At 37.9% G+C, this 14,297-nt stretch overlaps 1 protein-coding gene across 5 annotated transcripts in view; it reads right to left on the reverse strand.

Moving 5' to 3' along the window:
• MAPK10 (mitogen-activated protein kinase 10) overlaps positions 1-14,297 on the reverse strand; it is a 223,529-nt gene that overhangs the window by 43,622 nt on the left and 165,610 nt on the right. For 4 of the 5 annotated variants that reach the window (XM_087962830.1, XM_087962833.1, XM_087962832.1 and 1 more), the window contains exons 8-9: positions 14,044-14,209; positions 7,704-7,775 (exon numbers count right to left, since the gene is read on the reverse strand). In XM_087962830.1, coding sequence (XP_087818956.1) covers positions 7,704-7,775; positions 14,044-14,209 — 238 coding nt within the window. Of the gene's footprint in view, positions 1-987; positions 1,060-7,703; positions 7,776-14,043; positions 14,210-14,297 lie in introns of all 5 variants that reach the window. The other variant, XM_087962831.1, reaches the window with a different exon arrangement.

Below are 14,297 nucleotides of genomic sequence, written 5' to 3' on the forward strand. Positions count from 1 at the left end.
ACAAAACAAGAAATGGGTCTGTGATGCTTATTTATTCATTCATTTGCCCAACAGGTTCCATATAGGCAAGCTAGGATATGAAGGCTAAAACCAACCTCCAACTATGTACCGTCAGTTGAAGATACTACAGCTATCTATAATGACCTATTTGTAAAGTTACAGCAGAACACTATTTATGTAAGTTGTAGCGAACTATATTTCAGCAATGAATTTCTCTCCCCGCTCAGTTAATTTAATTCAGTCGTCCAGACTGCATGAACATGGATTCATTAAAAAAATGAAATAAAATTAATGCTCCTGCAAACCAGACTAAACCTACAAAGTACTGCCATAAACTTTCACGACATATGGAGAGCTAGCAGGATCTACTGCAGGGGTGTCAAACTCAAAGCTCGTGAGCCAGATCCAGGTGGCGGGGCGTTTAAATCTGGCCCACGAGGCTGTCCTGGAAATATCAAAGGACTGCCAACGGTGCCTCTGCCAGCCAAAAATGGGCCACGCGGAGGCCTCTGCGCAGCCTGTTTTTAGCTGAGAGATTGCTGCAGGAGGCTAGGAAGGCTGAAAATGAGGTACGGGGAAAATGAGGTGTGCACGCACCCCCCCCCATGCCCCATTTTGGCCAGCAAAGTGCTGTACTTTGTCCATCCCATCTCCCATCTTTCTCCCTGCTGTCCTCACCCCCGCCAGCCCACGGAGGAGAACTACAGTGCTGGATCCCTCAAAGAAATCCAGTTTGACACCCCTGATCTATTGTAACAGAGAAAGTTAAAGAAGAATGCTTGATAAAAACAGGGAACGAGGAATTCAGGAATTCTGAATCTATGGCAAAGGTTCAAAATAAAGATATTGCAGTGACGGCAAGACATCGTTACATACAACGTTCATTGCAGTTCATAAGAGCCTGTCAGTAATTAAGCTATTCCAAATCAGAAGTTTCAATCAGAACAACAATGTTATCTAGAGAAGCCCACAGCCTAGGAAGGATACGATCAGTGCCAGGAAACAACACAGCACCTTTAATCATTTCTCCCATGATGCAACCTACTGACCACATGTCAACTGAAAACAAAAAAAATGAAATGAAGGTAAACAAGAACACAGCAACAGAACAACAAACAAATGAGAAGACTTATCTGGTTGGATCAAAAGAACAGGCACGATTCCTTGCTACTAGGATGTGGGATTCCTGGGAATGTTGCTGTTGTTATTGTTATTGTTGTTGTTCTTTTAATCCTGAATCAGATATTCTAATTAGAAGTAGAATCAGAATTCCATGGCAACCATTCTCTGTTGCATCCATCTGCTTCTTCTGCTTGTCTTTCCTATCAGGCCCTTCTATCATTTAGCAACAGAAGGGGTTGCTAAAGCCAGCAGCCAGACAGAAGGTTTAAAAACAAAACCAAGGCACTAATGAAGGTGCAACTGATCTCTATTTTTGGCCCTCTGCCTTCGGATTTTAAAAAAAAATCTGTTCTTTTTCCCAGTCCCCAATTTATTTTTCCCATTTCTGCATAAAGCAGGCTTAGTATTTAAGTGCCATCTGCAACATATCTAGGAACAGATTCCCCATTAAATGGGTAATTTATCCTGTAAATTCAAGACACTCGTTGATTGAATTCTCCCTCCTTTGTCCTACTACCCCTATCTTAACTAACCCCCTGACTTACATCAATTAATTGAGGTGGAAAAGAAGAATAGCAATATTTCATGCTCCCAATAAAATCCTTTCTCCATGTTAAAAGTATTCCCTTTCAGAAACTAGGGAATGCTTTTTGGGGAGTAGCAAGGAAAATGTTTGTTGAGGTTCACCACCTGGATGAAAGGATGATGGAAAGAAAAGAGAAAAGGAGTTTGCAACTATGGGATAGAATGGGTTGTTTTATTGCTAAATACATCAACGTTTGCTTGCATGCATGTGAGCACCGTGGAAAGAAATAGAAAGGAACCAAAGAAAATTTAAAGCTAGTCACTTGCCCTTCTTCAACAGGGTAACTAATGTGGTTCCTGTCCCCTGTTTATGCCGAACCCTGACTGCAGCAGATCTAAAATATTCCTCTAGGATTATCTACAGCCCAAGTCCCTGAGCTTGGCCTAATGCCATCACCATTGCCATAACTGCGAGAGGGATCTTGGAGTCTTAGTGGACAACCAGCTAAACATGAGCCAGCAGTGGGCAGCAGCAGCCAATGTCCCGAGGTCATGCAATTCCCTTTTGCGACAAGCAAAGTCAATGAGGAAGTCAGAGTCACTTGACCGCTGTGTCACAAACTTAACAACTGCAGTGATTCACTTAATAATTGTAGCAAGAAAGGTCGTAAAAATGAGGCAAAACTCACTTAACAGCTATCTCACTTAGCAACAGAAATATTGGGCTCAATTGTGGTTGTAAGTCGAGGGTTACCCATATTCATGTGCAGTAAATTCTCCCTGTCAAATATCAAATTATGTGTGTGGGGCAGGGGTGGGATGCTACCGGTTCTGCCCGGGTCTATAGAACCGGTAGCTCTGAAGAGCAGCAGACACTGAACCGATTCTGTGTTTGCTGCTGTTTGCCCACCCGCCTGCCTGGGATCTTACCTGTCCTTTATTTCCTGCTTTTTCAACCTCAGCTGCTTTGCACGGCACAGCCGAGGTTGAAAAAGCAGGAAAAAAAGTGGCTTTTCAGATGCTGTACACCTGTGCGCAGCGCTTATCAGCTGTCCGGGCAGCACAGCTTAAGGTTTTTTACACACGTGCACAGCGTAAACATAGTCACCGAACCGGTAGTAACACCGGTTGAATCCCACTCCTGGTGTAGGGTTAGTATTTTACAAAAAAAATAATAATAATAATCTAAGGGGAAGAAAGACAGAAGTGTGAAATATCTACAATATTAGGAAGATAGCAGATAGCGGTAGCATATTTCTTCTCTGCTACAACTTAAAATCAGTGGGTGTAACTAGCACTCAATTGGGACAAGCCCCCCCACCCCCCCACCCCAAAAATTAGCTGCAATTATCCTCTGAAATTCACTGCAACTAGATTTGATGATGGCACTTCTGATTGAACAGTTTCAAAAGTTCAGAGGCATTAATTCAGCTCAGCTCCATCTGGATGCCATTGCCTTTCGCATGCAGAATTACAAATATACCTCAGTGACTACTTTGCAACTGATTGATTAGCAAGTTTGTAGAAACATCTCCATGATTTCAGAGCAGGGACGAAACAAAAGAAGAGGAAAATCTCCACAATTCATATATCTGTATCTCTGATTGGGAATTTAAAAAATAATAATAATCCAATTGCAAGAAGATGCTACAAAACAAAGCTTAAAAACAGTCTTCCTTATTATGTAGGACTTTGGGACAGGAACTCCCATAATCCACATCCTAACTCATCCAGAAAGTTCTATGCTGGGAAATGAGGACATCAATATATCTTGGTTCTTCCCTGCCTTGGAATATCTAGTTTGGATCTTAGCCATGAAAAAGATTTAATTATTAAAAAAAAAAAAAAACCAGTATTTATAAGGATTAGGTTACTGGCTGGTCTTGTTTGGATTTACTGTAGGAAATCAGCTGTTCTCCCAGTCTATGACTCTGTGATGTTCTGATAGCTTTCCTTTTTAGAAGTTTGGTCATAGTGGTAGTCCTCATTTAATGATCACAAATGGGACCTGAAACTACATCATTAAGTGACATGGTTATTCAACAAAACATCACATGAGTGGACTATAAGACTTTAAAATGTCTTATAAGGCCATCAGTGTCTCTGCAGTCATTAAGCGAATCACCTAGTCATTAAGCACAATATCACAATGACCACAATTTGTGACTTACTGCCAGCTTCTCCAACTCTGCTTGTTGGACGCTGGTTGCAAAGCTCACAAACAGCGATCAGGGGATGCTGCAATCATCATAAGTTTGAGTTGTAAAGTTACTTTTTCAGCCTAATTGTAAGTTTGAACAGTCGTAAAACAGGACAGTTGTTAAATGTGGAGCATCTATATTCCAATCCACGGATAAAGCTTAGGATGTAAGAAGAAAGAGGGTGTAAGGTAGACACCATATTATTTGGAGTTCATTCACATCTAAATTTGCCTGCATGTTGAATTTCATTTATTTTATTCTTAGCAATAGTGTGAAATCACTTTGGCTTGTGAGCATGACTACCTCTGTGAAGTGGAGAGGGTGTTAAGTAAGTTCACAGGCTATTCAGAAGCTAGGACCATCGCTTTACATCTCCATAAGATCAAAAGACATTGCTTACTGAGCCCATTAGAATAGAATGAAATAACTATTGGAAGGGACCTTGGAGGTCTTCTAGTCCAGCCCCCTGCTTAGGCAGGATACCCAACACCACTTCAGACAAATGGCTATCCAACATCTTTTTAAAAACTTCCAGTGTTGGAGCATTCACAACTTCTGGAGGCAATTTGTTCCACTGATTAATTGTTCTAACTGTCAGGAAAGTTCTCCTTAGAAATGTGCAGTTACGTAGGAAGGATCTCCTTTTGTTTTAAGAAAAGTTTTGCTCATACCAACATTTGTGCTGATGAATAAAATGAGTCATTTTTTTTTTAGTGGAGAGTTAATTTCAATAAATATGAAACTGCCTGTAATTTCCTTCCTAGTTCATTTTCCATTTTGTTCATAATTGTTCTATATCAGGGTGGGGAACCAACCATGGTCCTTTTATGACTTGTGGACTTCAACTCCCAGAATTCCTGAGACAGCAAAGGAGTTAAAGTCTACAAGTCATAAAAGGGCCATGGATCCTCACCCCTGTTCTATATAAAGAACTTTGTAAGGGTATTTGACTTGTTAAATTTAGTTCTGGAGAAACTTTCAAATCAGTCCTGCTAAAATGGAATGTAGTATGTTTCACAGACACCTTATGAGACGTTTGCAACATTATGGACCTTATGATGTGACATACAGTAATAGTACCAGACACTTTTTGTGATATGTGCGCCTTTACAAAGGGTTTTTATTTCTTAAAACTAGTAAAAATCATCAAGATTTTGTCCCTTCATTTTGTAAACATTTTCCATTTCATTTTGTCCCTATCTACAAATCTTCAAAATTTCCAAACATCTTTTTTCCCCCAGTTTATAGGCACATTTCTCTATTATTTTCTATACAGAAAAAACAAAACCCTGTTCCTTTCTTAACAGAAAACGAGACAGAGAAAAATACACTTTATTCTACACTGGGTCGTGCTCTGTGATAGGGCCAAAGTAAAACCTTGGTCTAAATGGATAAAAAGTATTTAGTTCCTGTAAAAGTAAAATCTGACATTATTTCTTTAACGCACCAGATAGGCAAACAGCTTAAAGTATAGGCCACATGGTTAGCGGAAATCTGCACTGCTAAATGTGAGGACATACCTTTTCATTATTTGGTAATACATTTATTTTTCGACCGAATCCTGTTAAGCCATTTAAACAACATCAATTGTACAGTATTATATAAAGGGAAAGGTCTGGAAGAGATAGTTCTTTTTCTATTTGAATGTCACTATAATAGAGTGGGACATACATTTGCAAATAAATGTACTGCAAAAAAAATCTTTAAAATATATGAAAAGTGAATTCCTCTTCATAGGTACAATCGTGTTTACAAATACAGCTAAAGGAATATTTTAATCCCATGCAAGTCAATGACACATTACTTTAAAAAATGGGCCAATCAACAGCTATATTTTCTTTTTTATTTAACCAATCTAGAGCAAGACTTTAATCTACAAGGAAGGCAAAATCTAACTCTTTGCTCTTTTCCTATGTTCTTGATTGAAATCCCACTAAACTGCCATTTATATTGCCTTTAAGTAAGCCACTGCTTGGATGAATCATTTTTGGGGCAAAGTAAATCAATGCACAGAAAGTATAATCTAGATCACATTGAGTATTCAAAGTTAAAACATATTTCCCTGCATCCAAACTACAGTAGCAGTAATCCAGAGTGGAGCCTCTATATTATAGATAAAATTAGTTATTTCCCTCTTTCATAGGGTGGGGTGCAGGAAAATATGTTTTAACTTTGAATCTATGATATGGGAAATGTTTGGAGCCATTTGTTTTACATTTAGCAAATGAAAAAAGATTAAGCAATGATTCATGTTTGTGTTTGCTTGTGTGGATATATATGAAACACATTATATGATTTTATGCCTTGGGAGTGATGTTGGATTTATATTTATTGAGAAGTATGACAGGGTAGCCAACTTCCCAAAAACATGTTTCAATGTTCCTTGACAAACAAAAAACAAAAAACCACAGCATGCCAACATAGCAAAAAAAAAAAAAAAACCAAACTTTTTTTTTTTTAAACTTAGAGCTGAACAAAAGTTTCATATGTTTCAGGACACACTCAAAACTCTAGAGTAGGTAATGTTGCTCTCTCTTGGTTCACACAGGATGAAATTCCTAGTGTCACTGAAAATCTTGCAGATATCAGAAATATGTGTGGATCCAGGTGGGCTTAAATCACAACTTGCAGGCCAATTGAGATAGATAACAATTGTGATGAGTAGAAGATTTATTTCGGGGTGTTTCTGTTGAGTTGCTGATAACACTCCAGATGGCTTTTTCAAGCAAGATGGAAATCTCTAAAGATCTCTAAAGGCTGTCTGACAAATCATCCATTGATCTTTACATCTGATCTTCAATGCAAGCTGCTGTATGTAGATGATACAGTCTTCCTATTATTCAGTTAGAGCCTACTTCCTCTTTATGCAAGACTGGAGAATTTGCCTCAATATATTGGACAAATATATATTTTTATAACCCAGTATGGCTAAACACTCATGCCTATCTCCAGCCATCATACCAGCTGTCAGAAGATTCAACACCAATTTATCAATAAGATGTTTGTTTCCTTTTAAGACAAAGAATGTTGAAATAAGCATACAATTTCTTCCCCTCTTATTAATAGAATTCCTTATTTTTCCTCCTACAGCTAAGATAAAACTTTTCTTTTTTTTTCTTTCAATTCTTTTCATTTTCCAATATTACTTTCACCATCTTGAGAGATGGTCAAAAGAATATCACCAAAGCACAAATGGACGAACGAAAATAGGCTGTAGAGCTAAGAAGCAAAGTCTTGTTCATACTACACAACCGCATGCATAATAATAGTAATATTAATAGCCACACTATGGAAAGCTCATTCTGAAAATCGGAGTAACGACATCAGAAAGGGCTGGAGAGCATTTCTAGGTAACAGAGGAATAAATCAAAACATTCAGCATAAATGTTGTATTGACCCGTCTCTGAATCCATACAACGTGAAGGTGGACCCAAACCAACGATGCATTAGCAAGCAAAAGATTATGATGCCACCACAAAGGTCAAAAGGAGAACAATGTTCAAAACATCAAGCCAAAAAGGGAGTGGGAAAGTTAAAAAAAAGAAAGAAAGCTTAAAGAAACACATCAGCCATTTTCCTAAAAGCGTTAACATGTTTAAAGGGAGAGTAGTAAAATTGGATGTGACAGTATTTGCCGTATAACTTATTTGTTTTTTGTTTTCATCATCTCTGGATCTCAGATGACTCCAATAATAATTCCACACACCTCTACAATTCATTTTTGTTTGTTTGTTTTTGCTTCTAGCTTTGTGTTCCTCTCGTATATTCTGTATTTGGTTTGGAAAAGTGCAGAATGAACCTGCGCGGGATGGAAAATAAATAATTCAATGAAGATTGCAAATGGCGTAAGGATACAGTCCCTTCCTGGAAAGAGGATTTTATGGCGCACCATTTCTCCCATAATGCATCCTACTGACCATATATCCACTAGAACGGCAGAGACAGGGAAATGAAGAGAGAAAAAGAGGAAGGGGGGGAGGAACAGGAAAAGTTAACTAAAACACTTTGGATCCTATAGGAGGGGGAAAAGAGGAGGTTGATCAAAGAAAGCACAATTTTATGTACCTTCCACCAAACATTTTTTTTAAAAATACAGATACACACACACACACAGAAAGAGAGAGAGAGAGACAAAATACCCACTCCATGCACAACTACAGGTAGTCCTTGACTTACAACAGTTCATTTAGTGACCGTTTAAAGTTACAACGGCACTGGAAAAAAGTGACTTGTGACCGTTTTTCACGCTTATGACCATTGCAAGCATTCCCATGGTCCAAATTTGGATGCTTGGCAACTAACTCATCTTTATGACGGTTGAAGTGTCCCAGGGTCCTTTGATCCCCCTTTGCAACCTTCCCATCAGCCAAGTCAATGGGGAAGCCAGATTCACTTAACAACAGTGTTACTGATTTAACCTCCGCAGCGATTCACTTAACAAATGCGGCAAGAAAGGTCATAAAATGGAACCAAATTCACTTAACAAGTGTGTGGCTCAGCAACATAAACTTTGGGCTCAATTGTGGTCGTAAGTTGAGGACTACCTGCATTTCATAAAAAGAAGCAACTTGGAGGTCCACCCAACCAGTAAATACCTACTTCATCAAACTTTTATTCCCCTTTATGGAAAGAACAGCAACTTTCATTTCAGAATCATTGACACTTGGTATTAATGCTCCATTTTCTTATAACATGAGCCACAGATAAAGATCTTATTTATTCAGTGATAAAATCTTATTATCCTTTTTCTGGGAATAAAGCCTTCTAAATTCATGAGGATTTATTCTGAACGTGGACAGCATGGCATGTGGTTCCAATCATTTCTAATTGACCCAACGCAGGGAAAGTCAAATTTTGTAATCTATTTCACCCAGGTCACTCCTTCTTACACAATACCAGGAAAGTTGACGTATTCTCGTGACACGTTCTTGTTTATTCTCCTGCACAAGGAAATTACCAAGTAAATGGATTTGGGACGTGGGGATGAGAAAAGCTAATCATTCCAAAAGAGCTACTTAATAGCATTTGGGAGGATTAAATAAAAACTGGGTCAATGGTTGCCGTGTGATGAAGATGTAGTAAAAAGGAATCTTTCATGAGCTTTTGATTCCTTCTATGTTTACTAATAGCCTTTATGCAGAGTCCCATTTCAAAGCCACATTTATAGGTTTCCAGCTACCACAATTTCTAAGTTAGACTGTTTTATATAGCTGGATGAGCAATACGGAGATGATATCATCAGTCCTTTTTTCAAGGTATCAGAGACTTGCTAATAATGGCTATAAATTATACAGCCAACAAGTTATATTGACCTTGTTACTTCTCAACTCTTTTTATTACCCTACTCTCAGAATGATGATTGTACAGGAATGAGCCACATTAGCTTACGTGTCCACGAAAGAGGAAAGAGTTGTTTCCATTGCAGTTGATGTGGTCCAGTGTTTTAAAGGGCTCAGCTAATCTCATAAGGTCACCCTATTAGACTACCCAGAGATTTTGTAAAAGTTGAGAGATGGGTTGGATGCTTTGTATTTTAACTGATGAATGGCTTTAAAAATGTTTGCAGTGGTTCTTTGATCACAACAAAGAAACCTAAAAGGACCCACAATGTAGATAATGAATGGACAGAGAGAGATTCATAGAAGATATAATATTTAGGTCTGCTTTTCAGGTTCATTGTATGAGTGGTAACTAATTATCAAGTGGTCCTTGGGAAGGAATAGAGACAGAAGGCCAATTGGTCAGTCACACACAAAATCAGCGATACTTTTAATCAGTAAGAAAACAAGAACTCCTCAAAATGTTCAGCTGAAGACTAAATCAAGAGATATTCCATAGTAGGCCACTTATTTAAGCTGAAATGACTAGTTATAAGACAAATACAGGAGCAACTTTTGCTATGGATGCTTTTTTTTAGGTAAAGTTATCATGAGAAGCAGAGTTTAATTAAGAGCCTGGTATTATTTCTAATATGTCTTTCTATTCTTCCCCCAGGTAATTTTTCATTAATATGGTAGCTGCTGCAACTTAGCCCCAAGTCCATAATTACAGAAGAAAATACAGGGGCCAAGCAGTTAGATAAGACTTAACAGACAAGGAAAGAATTGTCCATGATCCAGTTTAATGAAATTTAAGGGACATGTGAAATATGATGGAGTAATGTATTAATCTTTCTATCTCTGTTAGATATAAAGCCAAAATAATCTCTATATCAGTATACTTAGCAATGATAGGACTACATAGGGGAAATGTCTGATATACAGTAGTTTCCGCATTCCTCAAGAAAGATATGGTTTCTGAATGGACTTCTGGTTTGAGCTTCTTCGGTGACGGACTGAATCCACGATCGTGCACGGTTTCGATCTGTACTCACCACCGGAGCACCCTGAGCAAGCTGGATTCAGGGCTAAGCCATCCCATAAAGGTAGTGAAGAGGGGGGAGACCACCAGCAGGGTCGAGGAGAGCCTCATCTCTCCTCCTCAGCTGGCCATTACTCCCTTTCCCGAAGGCAATTGTAGCGGTGGTCAGAAATGGCCACCTCAAAGAAGAACTTGAGCGGAAAACAATGTGCAGGAGGAAGATAAGAAGAGAAAGTTTTGGTTGACTGGGTTGAACTGAAAAAGCAACAATGTAAGGTACCGTGGAATTTGAACTATAAAAAATAACATTGTTCCCAAAGAAGACTTTGAAGCAGCGAAGGAGAGAGGGGAGGGAAAGGATTTTCCAACCATATTTAGCAATATGAACCCACCATGAAAAAGGGCTAACTTATTCTATCCAGTATCATCCAGTATGCCGAGTAATTATTTTCTAATGCTTTTTCAATCTATTTTCTTTTCCTTTCTGCTTCTTCTCTTTTTGTATCCTTGACAAGAAATAAATTGTTGTGGACTCAAGCTATTCTTTTTATTAACCAAACAAATGTTTCATTTAGGGGATAAGATGGACAGGTGTGAGAATGAAAGTCCAATATATTAGACTAGTACTTTAAAGGAAATAGTAATTTAGGAATCTTGGGAACAGGATAAGCAAACAAGGGTAAAATAAATTATCCATAAACTTGGATTGAGAGAAAAATGAAAGCATGGAATAGCCCTAAAAGGCAGATAGAATGATAGATGAACATTAATTTAAAATAACTGACTTTCCTTCTAGAAATTTAAGATGATTTCCTGATATTTTAAATCTAGAAGGAAAATTAAAAATAAAATCTGTTTCTCTTTTTTCTTACAATGCTTCTATTATATCTACAATGTTCCAGGAATTCAAATTAATTTCTCACATGACCATAGTCTATTGCCCCATTTATAGACATGTTCCTTTCTCACTTGATTTTCACCAAGCAGCAAAATTCCTGGATTCTTCATTGCACAATATCCTGGTCTAGGTTTGCCTATGTGAAATATATTAATTTTAGCTATCACAGGAATGACATAAAGAGCCTGATCATAGATTTCTTGAGGAAGTTCTAGGAGGTGTTTCTGTTCGGAGGGGTGTCTGTTCAGTAGAAAGGGAAGACCACATTAGCAACCTGAACATCATACTCATGCATTTTTGTAGTTTTTTATGATTGCCAATGATTACTTGGCCTTTTGTCTGATCCAGTGTAGATTTCTTATGTTCTTATGTACCCTATCCACAGAAACCTGTCTTAATAAGTCCTGTGCTTCGTTAGAACTTACATTCTAAATCAAAACCAACATTGAACTCACCTTTTTCTCAGTTGGCTGTTATAAAACTTCTGAATAAGAAGATTTCCAATGCATCTCACCCTTTATTACCTTTTTTTTTAAGATATCATTTAAAAATAAATAAATCTAAGTGAGTACTATTGATAACTAACAACTAGAATTTCTTTTAGGACAACTGACAGTTTGAAATAGCAAATACAAAGTGTATTTTAAAAGTAGCCTGCATTTTTATCCAATTTTATCCAATTTAATCAACGGAGAAATCAGGCTAAAAATCAGCTACTAAATGTCAGCTTGTAGACTGCAGTCAGGTATCAGTGAAAAGAACTGCAGCATGCTAATTGGATTCCCCCAACTTAAAAGGGAAGGCTTTCAAAAATGCAAAATTTCCTCATTACATTTAACACACACACAAGGTATTCTCATTTTAAAATTGTTTAGCATTGTTTAGCATTCATTAGCAATCTAATGAATGTGTTTCTGTAGTTTTCTTATTTGCAGCCTTGATCTATGTCATTTATGCAATCATGTCATAATAATGTATTACTAGCAGGGATTCTTTTTAAGCACACAAATGCTTGGTAGGATAAAAAAAATTGAGCACAACAAAATAACCACCTTCTCTTCTTAGCATGTCATTTGGGCTAGAAGAGGTTTCTCCCCAGCTCTATCCACCCCATTTAAAAAAAAAATAAACATAAAAATGGCACAGTTATGGTATAGTAGGGTACAATTTTAACATCACTATCTTCTCCACTCACCTAGGGACCTAAGTATAAGGACTACATTCAATATTTCATTTTTAATGTGGTAGCATCAAAATGGACCCATCCAAAGTCAATACTGCATTTTTATGATAATAGAGGATTTTAGCAGATTTTCTACAGCTGAGCTGAGAAACTTTCAATTCAAATATTGCTCCAGAAGGGTTGCCATAATGGCTTTGTTGTTGCTCTGACTTTAATAGGCCTTCCCTCTTTCTAGATTGGGATAGAGAACAATGGCCTTCTTATGACTTGAGGAGTTCAACTCCCAGAATTCCTGAGGCAGCCATGCTGGCTCACAGATTCTGGGAGTTGAAGTCCACAAGTCATCAAGGGACCATTGTTCTAGATCAGGGGTGTCAAACTCGCGTCATCACGGCATCGTCACATGCCAAATCGGGACTTTTTTCCCATTTGCTAAACTGGGCAGGGGCAACATGTGACTCATCTGGCCAGCGGGCCACAAGTTTGACTTGCTCTACCAGAAAGGAATGGGGAGGAAAGGAGTCACAGATTTTTTTAAAAAAAAAAAACAAATATCTCAGCAAACCCATCATGTCCTTTGGAGTTAGTGTATTGTGTGAATCCATCAATTGTGTGTTATAAGTCATGCCATCTTTTTTTTTTACACTAAATCAATATAAATGCATTGTGGTTAGGCCTGAAGCCTCCATACCTCTGCTGAGTTTGGAAAACGTAGTTGAGGAGGGCCAATTTAGCGAAGGGAAGGATTAATAAGGACATGCTTTGAATCCAGTAAAGATTAGAAGGCTGGAAATGTGGCAGAGATGAACATGCTGCCTTTGGACTTTCCCTCTTACTGCCTGCAGAAATTTTGTGCCGTCACATTTTGTGACCTGGCTGCTGTTCCCTGAAGTCAAGGTGGTGGAAACTACAGCTTAATTCCCCTTTTGCTCCCATCCTTAATTCTTTCTTCAGTTTTCTTCTGCAACATTGAAAAATGGTTTTGTGGATAGTGAAACAAAGTTTTTTTTTTTTTTTAAATGAGGAGAATATTATCTCAAGATGCTTTGGTATTTTTTGCTAGGGGAAAAAAAGAAAAGAAAACCTAAAAATAGGAATTTCTGTCATCAGTAATGTGCCTATTTTAAAAATACTATACTCAAAAATAAATGCTGTAAAACTGAAAAAAAATCTCCAGGCTCAGCAGCTAACGGGAGAAGTTAACCATCTCAGTTGCTGAAGATCCCTTAACAGCATTATTGGCATGTTTGGACACAGCACTTATCTTAGATCAGAGAAGTCCTTGTATATAGAAGGGCTGTATATTTATCTAAATTAGCTCTTTATATCTCAGGTTGAGAGGCGTATTGTATAGCATTATAAAATTGATTTAGATAGCATCCAATGTTATTTTTTAATTGCCTGGTGACCTGCACCATACTCTTATCTTGACTAACTCTTCTTGTAGTAATTTAGCAGGGAATTCAATGGACATGTTATTTCTACTCTCAAAAATGACAAACAAGATGGCCAGTGGTTATGGCCTTTAATATAAGACCTAGACTTGCAAATTCTCCCCTACAGTCTGTTGAATCTGAATTGATGGTATTGCAATCCTTTACTTGTATAGCTAGTAAGTTTTTTTTGTTTTCATGTTGGCCTCATCAAACGACATTTGCAGGATCAGATCCTTTCCAGATCTAATTTGCTCCTCCCTTCCCTTCCCTCCCCTTACTTTTCTTTGTCCCATTTTACTCCATATTTATATGTCCTACCATTCTCCTTGTAGCCCATTCCCAGGATGACTTCTGGTGCTCTGTAATAGCGTGTGACCACATAGGGTGTCATCATGAAGCTAGTGCCTGCAGTCCTTGCCAGTCCAAAATCCAGGATCTTCAACGTACAGTCTGATTTTACCACAATATTACTTGGTTTTAAATCCTGTAAGATATGCAAGAAAGAGAGAAAGAAAGGGATAAGCTTTAGTCTCACACCCACAATATCATTGGGTTTTGTCTATTGTGGGAGA

Source organism: Notechis scutatus, chromosome 4, assembly GCF_049901735.1.
Source record: "Notechis scutatus isolate UNSWTSFEM ecotype Mainland chromosome 4, rNotScu1.2, whole genome shotgun sequence".
NCBI classification, from domain to species: Eukaryota; Metazoa; Chordata; class Lepidosauria; order Squamata; family Elapidae; genus Notechis; species Notechis scutatus.